Here is a 17,041-nt window from a genome sequence, read left to right as displayed (position 1 = left end):
AGTTAACTACAAAAAATGGCACATGTTAAACATCATTGTGCATATGGGTGCAAGACTCGCATGATATTCATTACAAGCTGAAACGTAAATAAAACTGTCATAAGCTACCATGTACATTTTATTATCTTGGTGATAAAAATAAATACAAATATACTCCAAATTTGCTACAAAAAAAAAAAAAAAAAACCAAACAAAAACAAAAACAAAACAACATTGTCAAACTAATAGCAGAGGAATACTAAAAACTACTACATCCTATAGGAAACCTCTTTTTTTCAACTTAGGCGTCCATCGCAGTTTACATTTCAAAGGCTCATCTATATATTCAGACGAATGAGTACTTAGTATATAATAACCTAAATACATAACTCTGTATACATGTACTTTAATTGTTAAATATTATTTCTTCTTTTTTCCTCCACGTCCCCGGCCCACAGGTGCAGGATCTTCGGCCTTTCGTTTCTGCCCACGCCCCCGACCTCTACCCACAGGTGCTTTCGGCTCTTCCTCGGCTTTCTTAGCCCCTCTACCCGCGGGTTTAGCTGCCGCCGCGGCTGCTTTTCCCCCTCGTCCGCGCCCTTTTGGCTTCGAATCTTCCTTTTTCAAGGCAGGTTTCTTCTTCTTTGCGCTAGGCTCTACATCGTCATCGTCAGCCTTTTTCTTCCCAGTGTCTTTGTCTAATAAAAAATATCAATTAAACATAAAGAAATCAGAAGAATGACGAATTTTAATTGCCTTGTTCAAGATTTGTTGAAGCGAACACATCGATGTGCAAATGCAAATCCCCACGCATATCTTCAATAGTTGTTTAAAATAAGCGCCTAGCTGACCTGTACTTACTACCATATTTCTTTTTATAACTTTTATTTGCGGAGGACCTCTCCTAGCTGACCTGTCCGAAATATCCGACGTTTTCCAGGCTTTTTTTCACGACTTTGATATTTTAAGTGCCAGGAAAACGTCAGAACCGGCGCCATTACGAAAACTGGAAATTCGCCGCCTCCAACTGGATGCAGCATTCTCGGGTTGATTTTCGATACTTGCGAACCGAATTAAATGCTGAATTCACAACAGTTACTTATATAATAGTACAATGCCTTTAGTACTCACCAACATCGATCGTTTTTATGGGTTTGTTTATAAATGAAATATACATTCTGGTGAAAACATTTTATCAGACCCTCGAGTTTTCTTTTCATTTCGTGCATTTTTTTTAAAGATCTGTATCGAAATGTGGAGTGATATTGTCTTTTCATCGATATTGGTGAGTACTAGAAACATTGTGCTACTGATAAATTGTAAGTTCGGCATTTAATTCAGTTCGCAAGTATCGAAAATCAGCTCCGGTTGGAGACGGTGAAATTTTCCAGTTTTCGTAATGGTACCGGTTCTGACGTTTTCTTGGCACGTAAAATATCAAAATCGTGAAAAAAGCTTGGAAAACGTCAGATATTTCGGACTAACCTGTACTTACCTTCTTTCTTTTTGTAAGGTTTATATCTACGGAGGACCTCCCCCCAGCCTCCCCCCGTCTTCCAAAATGTCCAGTGGTATCCGTCCGTATCGATAGCGTACTGGACCGCGGACACCAGCTTATCAAATACCTCATCATCTCGGAGGGGCTTTATCTTCAGGACCTAAAAAAATAATTTCAATACATAGAACTCTTTGCATTAAAGTCATATATGGCGTATTTTTTTTTTATAAGTTCAGACTAACTAAAATTAAAAAGATCTTTCTATTTGTTTTATTACTTTATATAAAGGAAGGACTTTCCTGTAAATTACACAATTAAAATCAATCACGTTTCAAAGATATTAGAAATTTAAAACAATAACCGATTTATTTACCGACTCCGCATTTAAATAACTGACACAGTTTAATATGGAACGCCGGGACTGTCTTATATGAGGATTAAACATTATATGCAGTGTTCTCTTCATTATATGTGGTATTATTTTAATTATATGAAGTAGTTTTTACAGTTTATCGTGTGCAACTTCTATTATATACAGTACTTCTTTCATTATATGATGTAGATGTGTCATTATATTATGTACATCTATCATTATATGAGGTGTTTTTATCATTATATGAGGTGCTTTTAACATTATATGCGGTAGATCTAACATTATATGCAGTAAACACAAAAATATATTATGTACTTCTCACATTATATACAGTATATTCATCATGATATGTAGTATTTCTGTTATTATGATGATGCTGATCGTTAAATATTATGTCCGGTCCTGTTAGCATTCCGTGCGGTAGATTTTGCATTTCGTTATGATGTAGACACAGTATTATATGCGGTGCTTTCTTCTTTATGTGTATGATCTTTCGGAAGTTACCTTTCGGAACCCCCTTTGTTAGATTTAGAAAGTTCTACCTTTTTTCGTTCTTATAGATATAAAAATTCTTAATGATTTTGGGTTTTCTTTAATAATTGGTAATCAACCACACGTCAGCCAAAGCATCGCGGAATAATCACATACCACACAATATTTATCCCTATATTAAAGGAATTTCGAAGTCATATCAATACTTCTGTAGTTTACAACGAGAGAGAGAGAGAGAGATGCACTTATTACTGAAATAATTTTATTGTTCCATAGTATTAATTGTTAAACTATGGCGTATAAAAAAAATTGCTGAAATTGTCTTTAGTTAAATACTGTGTGAATGTTATGTAATGTATCAGGAAAAGATAAACGATTTTCAGAACAGAAAATGTATTGAGTCGTGGGTTGTACTTCAAGATTTTATTTCTAAAATGATATGTGATAAAATTACCCAGTCATACCGTATATATCTATATCTATATCTATATATATATATTATTGTTTACACAGACGCAAATTGGGATGTACATGTACGTGTATAATTACTAGTATATACCTGTACCCGGCGTTTGTAAACAATAAGCATGGTATCCATCTCTCTACGTGCAAGTTTGCTACAAATTCTTCATCAGGCCCACAGCTAGCAACGTTTTTGGAAATTCTATTTTTTTTGGGGGGGGGGGGCTCTCTAAGTTGTCGGAATTTTTTTCTTTTCGAATTTACCCGATTTCTACCTGACAGCAACAGAAAGTGTGTATGAAAGATGAAAAGGGGGGGGGGGGCAGCAGCGTCTAAGTTAGTGAATTTTTACATATCGAAACTTAAGCAAAAAAAAAAAAAAAAAAAAAAAAAAAAAAAAAAAAATATTCTCAGAAAAAGTGGAGAAATAGGTCAAAAATTAGAGCACCCCTTCCTGACACCTTCCCCCCGCGTATAACAGGCCTGTTCATTGTCTAATGAACTGGTCTATCGATGTTTGGAAATCTTTGATGAATCGAAGTTGTAAGCTATTAAAATTAAAGCAATATACTAAAATACTGGGTAACAAATACTATTTAAAACAACTTCAGATGATTTTTTTTAATGTCATACACATTTCTGCATTTCAAAAATGGGGGGATTATGAAGGATTAATCACCCTGTTCATTTTTAATTTCATAACTATGCATTCTTTCGGCGAGTAACAAAAAATATTATACAATAATAGAAAATTATATGTATTTTAATCTTTACCTCATAAACCCTTCAAAGTTCTTTCTATGCCGTTTCGAAAAAAACAAACAAACAAAAAAAACAAACAAACAAACAAACAAACACCAGCTCCTAGCTAATTAAAAATATTCCGGTTTTTTAAATCTATAGTAAATATAACTTAAATCACATAAAACATTTTATTTTGGTTGCATGTTTAATTGTTCTTTATTAATCAGAAAATAAAAATATCAAGATTTTGGCTGAAGTCTTATTTTAGTTGGTTAGGACCCCTCCCCCCTTTTCGATCCAGTTCGCCTCCCCAACGTCAAATTCTTGCCGACGCCCCTGTTTTTTATTATCTTTTTTGACATTGATTGTCCTATATATGATATGACTCTTTTTGAAAGTCATAATGTTCACAAAAAAGATAGAAAATGCCTCAAATTTTTTTCCACTCCGAAAATATTTCTATCATCAACCCCCCTCTCTCTCTTTACTTCATACCATGTAATAGAATGGATTTTATTTTACTCTATTACCCTACTTCATATCTTTAAAAAAACATTTTAACCTGTTCACGGAGCATTAATTGTTATATACGCAGGCTTTTATTGTACTGAATTCAACAGGAAAGGTCGGAGTTCTCAAGGTACTGAATTTTTAACAGAGAGTTCCGAAAGGTAGCTTCCGAAAGATCATACACATAAAGAAGAAAGCACCGCATATAATACTGTGTCTACATCATAACGAAATGCAAAATCTACCGCACGGAATGCTAACAGGACCGGACATAATATTTAACGATCAGCATCATCATAATAACAGAAATACTACATATCATGATGAATATACTGTATAAAATGTGAGAAGTACATAATATATTGTTGTGTTCACTTCATATAATGGTAGATCTACCGCATATAATGTTAAAAGCACCTCATATAATGATAAAAACACCTCATATAATGATAGATGTACATAATATAATGACACATCTACATCATATAATGAAAGAAGTACTGTATATAATGGAAGTTGCACACGATAAACTGTAAAAACTACTTCATATAATTAAAATAATACCACATATAATGAAGAGAACACTGCATATAATGTTTAATCCTCATATAAGACAGTCCCGGCGTTCCATAGTTTAAGGTCAATTTGACCATAGAAACGTGAGGTTATTCAAGTTCAAAATCGGTGAAAATTTAAATTGAATGTAAATAACATATATCATGTTTATCTACACTCAGTCTCTTATTTTTATTTTTTAGCTCAGATACGCCATATATAGCTTTAAAAAATATACATAATAATTTTTTCAGCCATATACATGTACATGTAATATTCTTTAACACATTGGTATGCACCAATTTAATTCCAGTTTTCGATATACTTCACAGCTTCTTATTGGATCAATGTATTCAATTATTTTTAAGACATGTATGTGGATTTTGCATATTAATATAGTATACTGGAAACCTGGGCATAGTTACCTAACTAATAAGGGTAAATCTCACTTCTAAGAATTATTGTCACATGACTTACGTTAAACCAATCAGAGTAGGTTTTCATGTTATTGATGAGCTGGACAGATTCCTTCATCTGTTTCACCATTTCTTCCGTAGGGAAGCCTAAGTTATTATCGTATCGCTTGACCAGGTCTGCTTTCGATTTTCCTTTGGGCATGGCAATGTCCAGAAAGAGCACCTGTTAAATAAACAGTATTATTTAAGGCTATGAGAACAAAATTTAAAACAAGTGATTTATTTTATATTTGCACTACATTAACTGCAATGGACAAAAAGTATTTAATTCAAGGATGTAACTTCCTCAGCAAGGATCAATAACTCTTCAAATTAACATTTATATATTATAACGTTACTCAGAATTATTTTTTGTAATATTATGAAAAGGAACACTTTAGGTCTCTCAATTTTAATACATCAATGGGTAAATTGAGAGAGCTATTTTGTGAATTTTTAAATGTCTTAGTTAATTGCTGATTAAAAGAACGCCAAAGGATGGACAACATTAAGATTTTCCAGATTCCGTCCCCTCCCCCACCATTTTCTCTTTAAAGTAATATAATATGCATTTTATTACAACTTTCCAGCGAATAGACGGTAAAATGTTGATTCGTATACAATGTCATTAAAACATACATAACCTTTCATTTTAACATAGTTTAAATTCCCAGTATATATGTCAAATAAATGATATATTTGTCCACTACGAAGACTTATTAGAAGCCGCCAACTTACCTGGAAGGCTAACAGCTTCCGGCTAACCAGAGTCCTCTGAAGTGTTTCCCGGATGCGATAGTCTTTGTCAGTGTCGAGCATGCCCAGTTTAGCGTCCTCTTTGACGTACCACATAACGTTTCTCTTGAAGCTTTCTGACAGATAAGCCCAAGCAGCATCCTGCCACCTACAATGAATTGACAAATTAATACCCGTACTGGAACTAATTTGTATTTATACCTTTTTTCCTTGATATTTTGTACGTCAAAAATGTTCCTGATTAAGGATATTCCAAAATCGGATACCAACCTGTACTTGAATGAAGCTGCTAGAAGCATCAACCATTCTCCAATGTGCGGACATGCCTTTTTGCTTCTTTCACTCACGTCATCGATAAAAACCTAGAGGTATTTATACATGTAGTAAGACTTCAAGTGATTTGAAAAGATGTGTTTGTAAATACACATGTTTACTGGTTAATGATCAGATAACTTAAGAAATAGCGATTAAATAAACCTTTAGTCTGGAGTCGATCTCCTCCTGTAATTCAGGGTACGTGTCCAGTGCCCACAGAAACAATCTATGTAGAGAAAAGTAGCCGTTAAGACTGTTTTCGCTTGTGTGTTGTGTCCCTTTAGAAAATTCCACCACTGTGGCGCTCATCAAGTTCGGTATGACCTTAATGATGAGGTCCTTAAGGGGAGTTTTGTTTGGCTTACATTTTGGTAAAATAGCTGCCACCTCGTTTAAGCATTTCTCAAAAGTCTCTTTAATCATAGAGCCATGGTTGGGAGTGATATACATTGGGAGGAAGAATTTGATATCTTCCTTCATAACACTTTTGACAGTGCCTATTGCTTTTTTCATTGCTTCGAACGATTCCAGTTTAATGAATTCGCAGGGTGTTGTGAGAGCTGGTCTATGTGGGGGACCTGATACTATTAAACCGTATCCAAACAGATCATCGTTCGACTTTGGTTTTACTGATTTGTCAAAACGCTCCTTTGAAGCATAATCTATTATGTCTGGCACAGATTCGCCACTTGCTGCCGCTTTAGTTTGCTTGCCTTTTTTGTCTGTTTTCTTCCCGCTTTTTTCGGGTTTACCCGCGTCAAATGCCGGAAGTGGTTTCGCATAAGTGTGACCACAATCACATTTGAATCCTTTCGAAATCTTTCGGTTATGGTCCGACGCGTCCTTCATCCAAGCGTAGTCACCCGACTGTGTCTCCGCCAGGAAAGCCACCACATTAAGAAGAATGGTCTGTACGGTATATCCGGGAGACCAGCCAACAGATTTTTCATCTTTCCATTCAGTGTGAATATAAGCAAAGTCAGAAAAGATATTCAAACACACTTTAGTTCCAACCTTTCCCGGCATGGTGGCGCCACTGTTGTAGCGGAAACCTACGGGAACAAACTCTGCGCTTGGAGAGTCATACGGGTATTTTTCGGTGAAAAATAAAATGAGGTGGTATATGATGTCATCGTGCTTGAAGTTGCAGTGCCATTCAAATACGTTGGCGTCTAGAGGCATGGCTGATACGTTCTCGACGGGTTCCCTCTGCAGTTCTTCATAGTCCTGCATAAGGCGCTTCATTGCTCGCTTTCTTTGTTGATTTACCGCCATCTTTTTTAATTTTCAATTACAAAACCTGCAAAAATCGATTTTAGATAAATAAAGCGTATTATTTACTTTGCAGAACATGTATAAAGGATAACGACCGAGTGCTCTTGCAATCGTTTGGATCCGAGTCGAGGGCGTGCGAAGGGACTAAGGAACATATTACTATGTAGTGGACTTACTTTAAAAATTATAACTAAAGGATATTACTTCAATCACTTCATAATTATACAAAGCCAAATGGTTCAAAATTTCAACTCTGTACTTCCTTACATGTTCAAAGTTTGAATGAAAAGTCTGAGCTTTTCAATTGTTTTATTAGACAAATCGCAATTGTATGTGTACAAATTGCACAATGCGTTTTTATAATATACTTTTAACACCTATCATGTTATGTTGTAAAATTATAATAAATTTGTAAAATATAAAAAGATAAAATACTAGACTGGCTACAAATTAATCTTTCAGGTAATTACGAAGTTGGAATTTTGAACCAATTGGCTTTCCATACATATTCGTTGCTATAGGAAAATCTTGAAGAATAGAGATCTACAATTAAGCGTGTTGTTTAAAAATTCAATTGCATTCCACATTAAAAAAGAGTTGAGTTTTTTAATGCATGTATCGTCATGTCCGGATACAGGTATTTGTTCCAGTAGGGGTGGGGGGGGGGGGGGTGGAGGGTGTGTGTTCCATATATACTCACTCAAAAAATGATCGTGGAAATGAAACAAAGTTATTTTCCTACTTCTCCATTTTCAGCATCACAGGTGGATTTGTTTTGCTAATTATGATAATATTATGCATGTAACCTCATGCTTCGACAAAAAAATTGCCAGGTGCAGAAAAAAAATGTGTTATGTAATAATGCATAAACCAAACGCACGCCTGGCATATTTTAAATACAGAACGTTATTTAAAGAAGTCTTTTGACTATTTCTTTTTAACTGCACAAAAAGAAATATTGATTTTTTTTCAGTACCTGCACAATGTGTTATGAAAGCCGGTAGGTGCCAGGCAAAAAAATATTTTATCTGGCGGCCGCCAGATAATTATCTAGCGGCCGCCACATTAAAAAACGGCCGCCAAATATTTATCTGGCGGCCGCCAGTTATTTATTTGGCGGCCGCCAGATAAAATATTTTTTTCTACCTAGCACCAACCGGCTTCCGTAATGTGTCAATGGATATGGTGAAATACGTACTGCACTCTGTTAAGTTTCAGTACTGTAGCTTTAGATTATGGGACGTGTACGTGAAGTTATCAGGGTATCTTAACTCGTATCAGTATTATACAAATATATGTACGTACTGTTTTCCTTTAACCCTATCCTTGTATTTCTCAAGAGGAGCAATAATCATAAATAAATATTTCTTTTACCCAAATACTTTTTACTCTACTGTTAATGTTATTAAGTAAAGGCCGTATTAGAAACACAATCTAATAGTGTTAGTGCACGTGTACGAAACATTGAGCTATACACTACACATGTATGGCTCCAGATTGACACGCCCCTTCTTACCTTCACAGCCAACATCGATGTACATTTCAAATACAGATATAGAAAGTCTAAAATTAAACACAATGCAAATGGTGAAAGGCTACATCACACCAGTACCTACCTCGGAGAAAGACGATTGTGAAGTATACCTTTTTTCTTCCCTGTATATATAGAAAGATATCGCCAGTCTAGACTCGCATTCATTGATCAAGGAGTTATTTATAGAACTGGAATTTCCTTTATCGTTGACCTTAGATGTAGTAACTTTATATACCGACTTGTGTATGAAGGATTGTAAGTCTACACGGAGATTTAAATAACGCCTGAATTAAATAAATAAAAAACAAAATATGTATATTTTTTTTTAATTAGGCTTTAAATGAAATAATTCAATCAGTTTATTGACCAGTTATGGACCCTCAACGGACAAAAAGAAAGTACATTGTACAGGCTCTTATATTGTCATATACATGTCATATAATATACTTACAAACAATTTAAGAAAGAAAGAGTTGTACTATTGAAAGTGGGGGGGGGGGGCAACTGCCATTTCAATGAAACTTTTCAATAGTAAAAAGTAATGTTTGGGAAAAAAGGAGGACACCTCCCCGATACCTGTTATCTACATGTATGTGCATACATACGTACAAACATGTACATGTATCACACACATATGTAAGTGCATACAGTCCACGATTCAGTGCCTGAAATTTCAATAATGGCAAACTTATGCTTCTGTATAATTTTTACTGAACTTTTATCTGAATTAAACAATGAATAGATCGAAGTCTTCTCGGCCGCAAAAAATTGAAGTAAACCTAGGGATTTTTTAATTTTCTGGGGTGGAAAGTATATCAGGTCATATATCTCATGACCTTTTAAACTTATTAGAATTACATTCATATACTAATCATTAAATTATTCATTGAAGATCGACATAGAATCTACAGGGATTACATAATTTTTTTCATTTAACGACTTTCATTTTGCTTCCACATCAATTGTATGCAACATGCGTAGCAATGGTTTTAAAAAAAGGGGGGCAACTTTCCAAAAAGAAAATCCGACAAGCAAAAAAACCAAAACCAAAACCAAAAAAAAAAAAAAAAAAAAAACAACAAAAAAAAAAAACAAAAACAAAAAAACCCTAAATTGACCTAAAAGGGGGGGGGGAGGGGCAACTTCCCAAGCCCCCCCCCCCAAAAAAAAAAAAAAAAAAAAAAAAAAAATATATATATATATATATATATATATATATATATATATATATATATATATATATATATATATATACTGTCCAAATCCTGGAATTTGCTAGTGCTCGACCTTCAAACCAAAAAAATTGGGGGGGGGGCAGCATCTAAAGGAAAATTTACAATAACAAAATATTATACTCAAAAATTGGGGGGGAGCCCCCCTCCTCCCTCCCCCCCCCCTCCCCCCGTTCTAGGGGCCTGGTATGTTCACGAGGATTTCTTTAAAATTCAGAGAATCCTAGCTTGTCGCATTTTATGCCAAAAATAAGAACAGGAAATAGAATCTGGACAAATTTTCATCATAGCTCCAGACTACATGGATCAGACGTGTGTGTTAAGCACAAGTCTATTTGGTTATCATATACTCTTTCGTTAAGTTATATACTTAGTCTAATAAATATATGACTTTCGGTAACCAAACAGCTTAACCCTTTTGTATGCGTGCATGCATGGGAAAATTTCTATAATTAACTGACATTGCTGTCATGCATCGAATTTTTTAAAGTGTGCTCTCATAACTATATTGCCTAAAACAGCTGATTGATTTACATGTAAGAATATTCATTTAGGGAAGAATTAACATACACACTTACAGTTAAATCTTTTCAACGTCTCGTTCGTTCTGTTTCAATCTATTCGCCCTTCTCGATCCATTCCCCAGCAAGTAAATGACATAACTGACCGAATTAACTTGGCTACAAAAGATGAGACCACCTGCTGTGGCATCCGAGCAGCATGGTCAAAATAAACTTCATCAGCATTATCAGACTGCAGATTAAAAAAATGATATTGAAAGTATTGGGAAGGCAATGTTTGTAATACGTCCACATATAAAAGTAGAAAGGCGAAGATAAGGAATTGTGATGAATCTAATAAAACAAATATTTAAAAAAAATGCAATGCAAATATGTGAAGAGGGCATAATTAATCAAAGACTCCTGGAAATTCCAGACATAAGACCTGTGCCTAAGAGGAGAATGCATCCCCTGTCGACGTGTCTTACGTCTATATATAGAAGTAATCCGTAGTCATCGACAAAACATTTGGTATGAAATACATGAATGTCAGTCAAAATACGACTCAGTGATAGGATGTATTTGCAAACAAGGACATTAAAACAAGCAAAGAATTTTCTGAAAATGCTGGTTTTAAAGGAGTTTGTTAAAATTCCTGTAACGTCAACTTATTTGTCAGTATCCTGCCTTGGTTTAAAAATTGATCGTTCTCGGAGCATTGCCAAATGCGTAAGTTGGGAGACATAAATACCATTTGCAGGTGGTAGTGAAATATTACTACATGAATAAGAAAAGTTGAGGATTGAAAATCTGAAGTTTATGTATATAGGTGTGGTACGTCTATTTTAAACGTGGTTTTTCTTGACTGAAAGTGTCAGAATATCTATTTTAACAACTTTTAAGTGTATTTAAGAGCCCTCTATACACTGCACACTGAAGAGTTCTGATTTTGTGGTATTTTTATGCTGATAGAGTGATCTGCCCTTTGATCAAGAATAAAATAAATTGAAATGTACAGTTTATTACTTAATTTGTGATCAAATCAAGCATTCATAACACTTTAATAGGCCAAGATGAATAGATAGAACACTTCATTTGCAGGTATTTTGCCCACTTAATTAAACAACAGTGATTTATGCTCATCAGTACTTCATTGTCTTTGAACATTTTTCCTTGGGGTAAATGCAAGGCACCCTATGCTGAAAAGGTGATAGACAAGCTCAATACTTACACCTTTACACACTATAATTTTCTCAATGTCCAAAAAATATTTTTCTCTAGTGTATAGAGGGTCCTTAAAGAAGATTCAAAATTTTTAAAATTTATTTTACATTTCACAATCCGGAAGACAAGCCCCTATGCTAAAACACACTTAAGGGAAACCTGCACTATATAGAATATAATTTGAAGAAAGTATGAACACCTTATATGGATCGAATCAATACTATTATTTGCCCTGCTCTCCATTTACATTGACTATATGTGTAAGAATTATGAGATTGATTACTGCTTGTTATCGTCACCAGTTTTATTCGGATTAGCAATAGAGATACCACGAGAGACACCTATGAAAGTGAAGAAAATGAAAAACGGAAAACACGAGAAACTGTAAAACAAAAACAGCATTATAGAGAAGCATGGAAGCATAAGAATTAAGATAGAAGGAGTATAGTACACTGTATAGATTGAGGGGTATTTCCTGTCAAAAGGACAGATTCAAACACAGAAAACTTTAAAGGGAAAATAAGACCAGAAAGCTGACAAAGTACTTCTAGCTTATAGAGATAAAGGTAAGGATAGAAAACTCAAGGAGTGATTACAGGGGATTTTTTTTAGGGGGATTCCATTTCCAGTCAGAAGAAATTACCCGCTCAGAACTTTCTTACAAGCTATCAAGTCCCCCCCCCCCCAAAAAAAAAAATATGCTAGACATATAACCAGCAGCAAATGAATCTTTGCCATTGGATATCAGATGGCAATTTGATTAGAGCTAACTCAGGCCAGTATAAGCTCTGAGAGAACGACAATGAACATAGAAGCCTTTATAACAGATAGCAAGTTTACTGTTTGAATTCTATATGTTAGTCCTATAGTTTAAAGAAAAAATGGCAAAAAGGGAAAAATACCAAAAGGAATGGAAATTGAAAGGAAAATGGACTGTTGATACAAGTGAAATACATATTACGTTTACATAAATAAACTAAAGTGTCTCTAAGGAGGACGCTAACAAAGATGTACAGACAGAGAATAAACGGGAAGAAGAGACCAGAGTTAGTGAAGATAAAACATTACTTAATGAGATTAGAATCTCTGTTGAAACTGTGAAGGATAGATTATAGTATCCGAATCTGGGTCTTAAGCTATTTGTGTATATAAACAACCTGCCATTATTTGTCAAATTATTTGAGATCAAGAGAGATAGCGCGTTCTCATGTGTTAAATATCTATATCACAATATACGGACTATAAGCGAACAATTTTCTGTGACAGTCGTGTGACCCCAAATTATGTTGCAAGAAAGAGCAAAACTACAAATGTGTCTGTTAGAAATTTCAGCACATCTCTGTTTAATACAATAGATACATATTTACAGATCTCTATCTATTGTGATTTATAACACATATCTGTCTGTGGTTTATAACACAACTCTGTATTTCTTGTGGTTTATAACACAAATCTGTATATACTATGCTTTATAACACAAATCTGTATATATTGTGGTTTATAACATAGATCTGTATTTCTTGTTATAAATAATACAAATCTGTACATATTGTGCTCTATAGCACAAATCTGTATCTATTGTGGTTTATAACACAGATCTGTATTTCTTTTGGTTTATAACATGAATTTGTCTCTATTGTGATTTATAACATAAATCTGTATCTAATATGGTGATGTATAATGCAATCTGCTTTTATCTGTACCTTCTATTTGAAAAATATTTTTTCATTTTAAGGGTCAGGGGAAAAAATAGGTGATATTCCGATTTCACTTAAGTAGAAATATTTATTATTTGCGCTTATTATGTTTGATTATTTAATGTAAAATTCGATTTTCCCAACAAATAACGGTGATGTGCTATGAAAAGTCTCCGTATGAGTGAAAAATTCTCGAGAGGGACGTTAAACAACATACAAACAAATAAAGTAAACGCGTATAAGAAATAAGCCTGGGTGAAAATAAACAGGTACTCTTACTGAATTTTCAAAACATAAATACATTTGTTGAGTGTACACACAGACATTTGGGTTTTTTTCTATATGAAAATATCAATAATCAAATCAAAGGATCCTCTTTAATATATGTTCCAAAAGTTTCTGAATTGGTCTATTTTAACTTACCATTCGATTGTGACACGATTGCGGTCTTTTTCTTTGAAGTTTGCTGTTCTGTATTAGCAATACAGAACGGGAAAACAGTGGGCGGAGATACTTTCCGTTCTGGATTAGCCCTGTATACTGTCTTGTATTAGTCTACTGTACTGTATCTAAAATACAGCACGGTCTAAAAATAAATCTGATTCAATTTATCAAAAGCACGTACAAATAGTAAATGCTGATTTTTCCCAATTATAAATTTTGAAGAAATATTTCCTTAGGAATGTAAAATGTCAGAATTTCTTAATCACTTTTAAAAAATTATTCCACTCAGAATCTACACGTCAATTCGATCCAAACGAAAAGGAAAATTCGCAATTATGAAAACATCCTATGTTGGATAAATTCCTGAAAACCTGTTTGCTTTCCCTGCTTTTTGTGCCCCCTTCAAAATAGTAAAGCCAATGGGTTCGCGGATGCAGCATACATTACGTGAAATTCGCACTCCCCCTCCCCCCATTTTCCACTCTTCTCGTGCAAACTCAACCAAGTCCATTCTATCAGGGTTTTTTTTTTTTTTAAATTTCATCTTAAATCCTTATTGCTGACGACTGCCGCGCATCTCTTTCACTTCGTTTTTAATGTTGCATTTCAAAAAGAAAATAAAATCCGTAACATCAAAGTCCATCGAAAAACTGTCTGTATCGCCTATATGTGTATCTAGTTAAACTAAGATTTTAAGACCCTTAAAATAAATTAGGATCAAGCTCTATCTACAACAAGGTTAAATCGTCCACCTTATCAATTAAGACTGACTTCAAGTCTGTCACATCTACCCCGTTGTAAAAACTAATCTGACTAAATCTTTCGTCGTCCGTGGAAATATATATACTGCGGTAGCTGCAATAATGTAGCCCTCTCCGATTTTTTTAATCTGATATTTTCAGGAGAGGGCTACAATTCCACTGCATCTCCGTAATGGTGCAAATATATTTTTTAGATACGGGCGACTGCAGGCAAAATAAATTGTTTTTGCATTCAACTTACTTCCAATAAGACGGAATTTTTATTCACTATCAACATCATAGCCCTTTATACGCGAAAACCAAGTAAAATAAATCTGCGTGTTTTCCGGTCGTTCACCTCAGCAGCCATGACAGTTCTCGCGTGATGTACTGAGACTTGCGCTTGAAATTTAGAATTGCTTGATAATGTAAATGTCGGTGTTGATAAATGTTTGTGTAGTATGATATAACTAAACATCGATAAATAAAAGCATTCCACGTGATTTTTTTTATCATAAACAGTGATATTTATGCTTATAATAAGGGAATTCCATACAGATCCGCTCCCCTAGATCCCAAATTCTCATTGGTTGTCCCAAAATAAAATCGATCAAGGTCAGTAAACATGGCGGATAAATTCAAGTTGTGATGTTGACATACACGAAAAATAACCGATATACGGATTGTTCTGTATATTTTTGGATCAATTCATGTCCTGCATAACTACATTTTATGAGTTCAGGTAAGATATGTTAATAAAATACCCACTTACTGATAATTTGAGCTGAAATCTGTGCGGTAGTGAATCACTCCCGCACTTGCACCATTACGGAGATCCTAAGGAGTTGTAGCCCTCTCCCAAAAAAAAAAAAAAAAAAAAAAAAAAAAAAAATTGGAGAGGGCTACATTATTGCAGCTAATACTGCGGATGTATACTACACGTCGAGGTCTCATCTACAGAGAGAACAAAATAGTCATGTTGCAGATTTTATTTGACAAAATGAAATATGTCAGAAAGGATAGAACACTGGCAGAAGTTTGGATGCTGTACAGGTATACAGTGGGCGGTGCTTTTTTTTGATTGATCGTGTCACAAATCATTTAGAGAACTCGACAGGTTCTGTATCGTAGATACAAATTTGGGGGTGGAGACTCGTGCTACGCACTCGTCCACCCCAAATTTGTATCTACGATTAATACAGTACCTGTCTCGTTCTCTAAATAATACATAAAACAAGTCGAATTTCAGTGTATAATTTATTTATATAAAAATATACATGGCCTCAAACAATATTGCGCTTAGGTCAGAACAAAACCATAAAACATCAACCCAAGGGAAAAAAGAACAAAAGAAAACTTCCATTGCATCCAATAAACAAATAAGGAAATGTATGTGGCCATGTCATATGACAGAGGAAAAAAAGCATGACAATATACAATTCCTTAAGCTTTATATTGAAAATAAACAGGCATACCCGGTACACATGTACATAACAAGTTGTGATAGTGCACTATACATGTAGAAGTTTTTTTCCACGGGGTTTAAATTCCGCGTGATCGCAATTTCTGTTCAATCTGGGGGTAGAAAATTATGCATATTTCTTGAACTGCCTTTGTTTGTCTTACATTGTAAATGCACTTTTAGTACATACAGAATTTTTTTTTGACATCGTACATTGCTTAAATTAACTCCAAGTCAAAAATGTATTCTACATGTTGTATATTTGTTAAGCAACAGACAATGGAATAATTAAACAGATTGGTCGTATTTGTATAACATAGACACAAAATCAAATAAATAAATAAATATAAATAATAAAAAATTGCAGATTTCACAGGTATGATGAACCCTGAATTTCTTTAAATGATTTATATCTAACAAGATTATGCATCACATACACAGTATAATAAATTATTCTCTCTTCACTTCTGTTTTGGAAGTGTACACCAGAATTAAAAGTACATTATGTTTAACTCGGATTATGACCCAGTGTATTTCATATCGGTATGTTTCAGTGAGCTCACCTATGCTCTGTGTCAAAAATTCCTGTATGAAATGTATCTATTTACTATCACTTTCTTTTAGTTTTTGAAAAACACATATCTGATGTTCAATTTTTTTCTTTTCTGATTGTAATTCATGAACAAATCTACTGCAGAACTCAGTAAAAGACATATATGAACAAGGGACAATAGTTCCTATACAAATATGCAGCTGTAAACTGTACAATTTTAATATGAATATGATATCAATTT

At 34.2% G+C, this 17,041-nt stretch overlaps 1 protein-coding gene across 1 annotated transcript; it reads right to left on the bottom strand.

The window, feature by feature from the left end:
* Positions 1 to 21: 21 nt before the first annotated feature.
* LOC133194137 (uncharacterized) lies at positions 22 to 7,436 on the bottom strand. Its single transcript, XM_061330117.1, has 6 exons — positions 6,302 to 7,436; positions 6,095 to 6,186; positions 5,807 to 5,972; positions 5,091 to 5,252; positions 1,475 to 1,637; positions 22 to 677 (listed from the first exon to the last, which is right to left on the bottom strand). The coding sequence occupies exons 1-6, from the start codon at positions 7,412 to 7,414 to the stop codon at positions 400 to 402; spliced, it is 1,974 nt and encodes a 657-aa protein (XP_061186101.1). The 5' UTR covers positions 7,415 to 7,436; the 3' UTR covers positions 22 to 399.
* Between the last annotated feature and the right edge of the window lie 9,605 nt (positions 7,437 to 17,041).

Source organism: Saccostrea echinata, unplaced genomic scaffold (assembly GCF_033153115.1).
Source record: "Saccostrea echinata isolate AGI-Se365-2 ecotype Australia unplaced genomic scaffold, CSIRO_AGI_Sech_v1 ptg000028l, whole genome shotgun sequence".
Classification (NCBI taxonomy): Eukaryota; Metazoa; Mollusca; class Bivalvia; order Ostreida; family Ostreidae; genus Saccostrea; species Saccostrea echinata.
The sequence above is the reverse complement of the archived record's forward strand: the minus strand, read 5'-3'. Positions and strand labels throughout refer to the sequence as shown.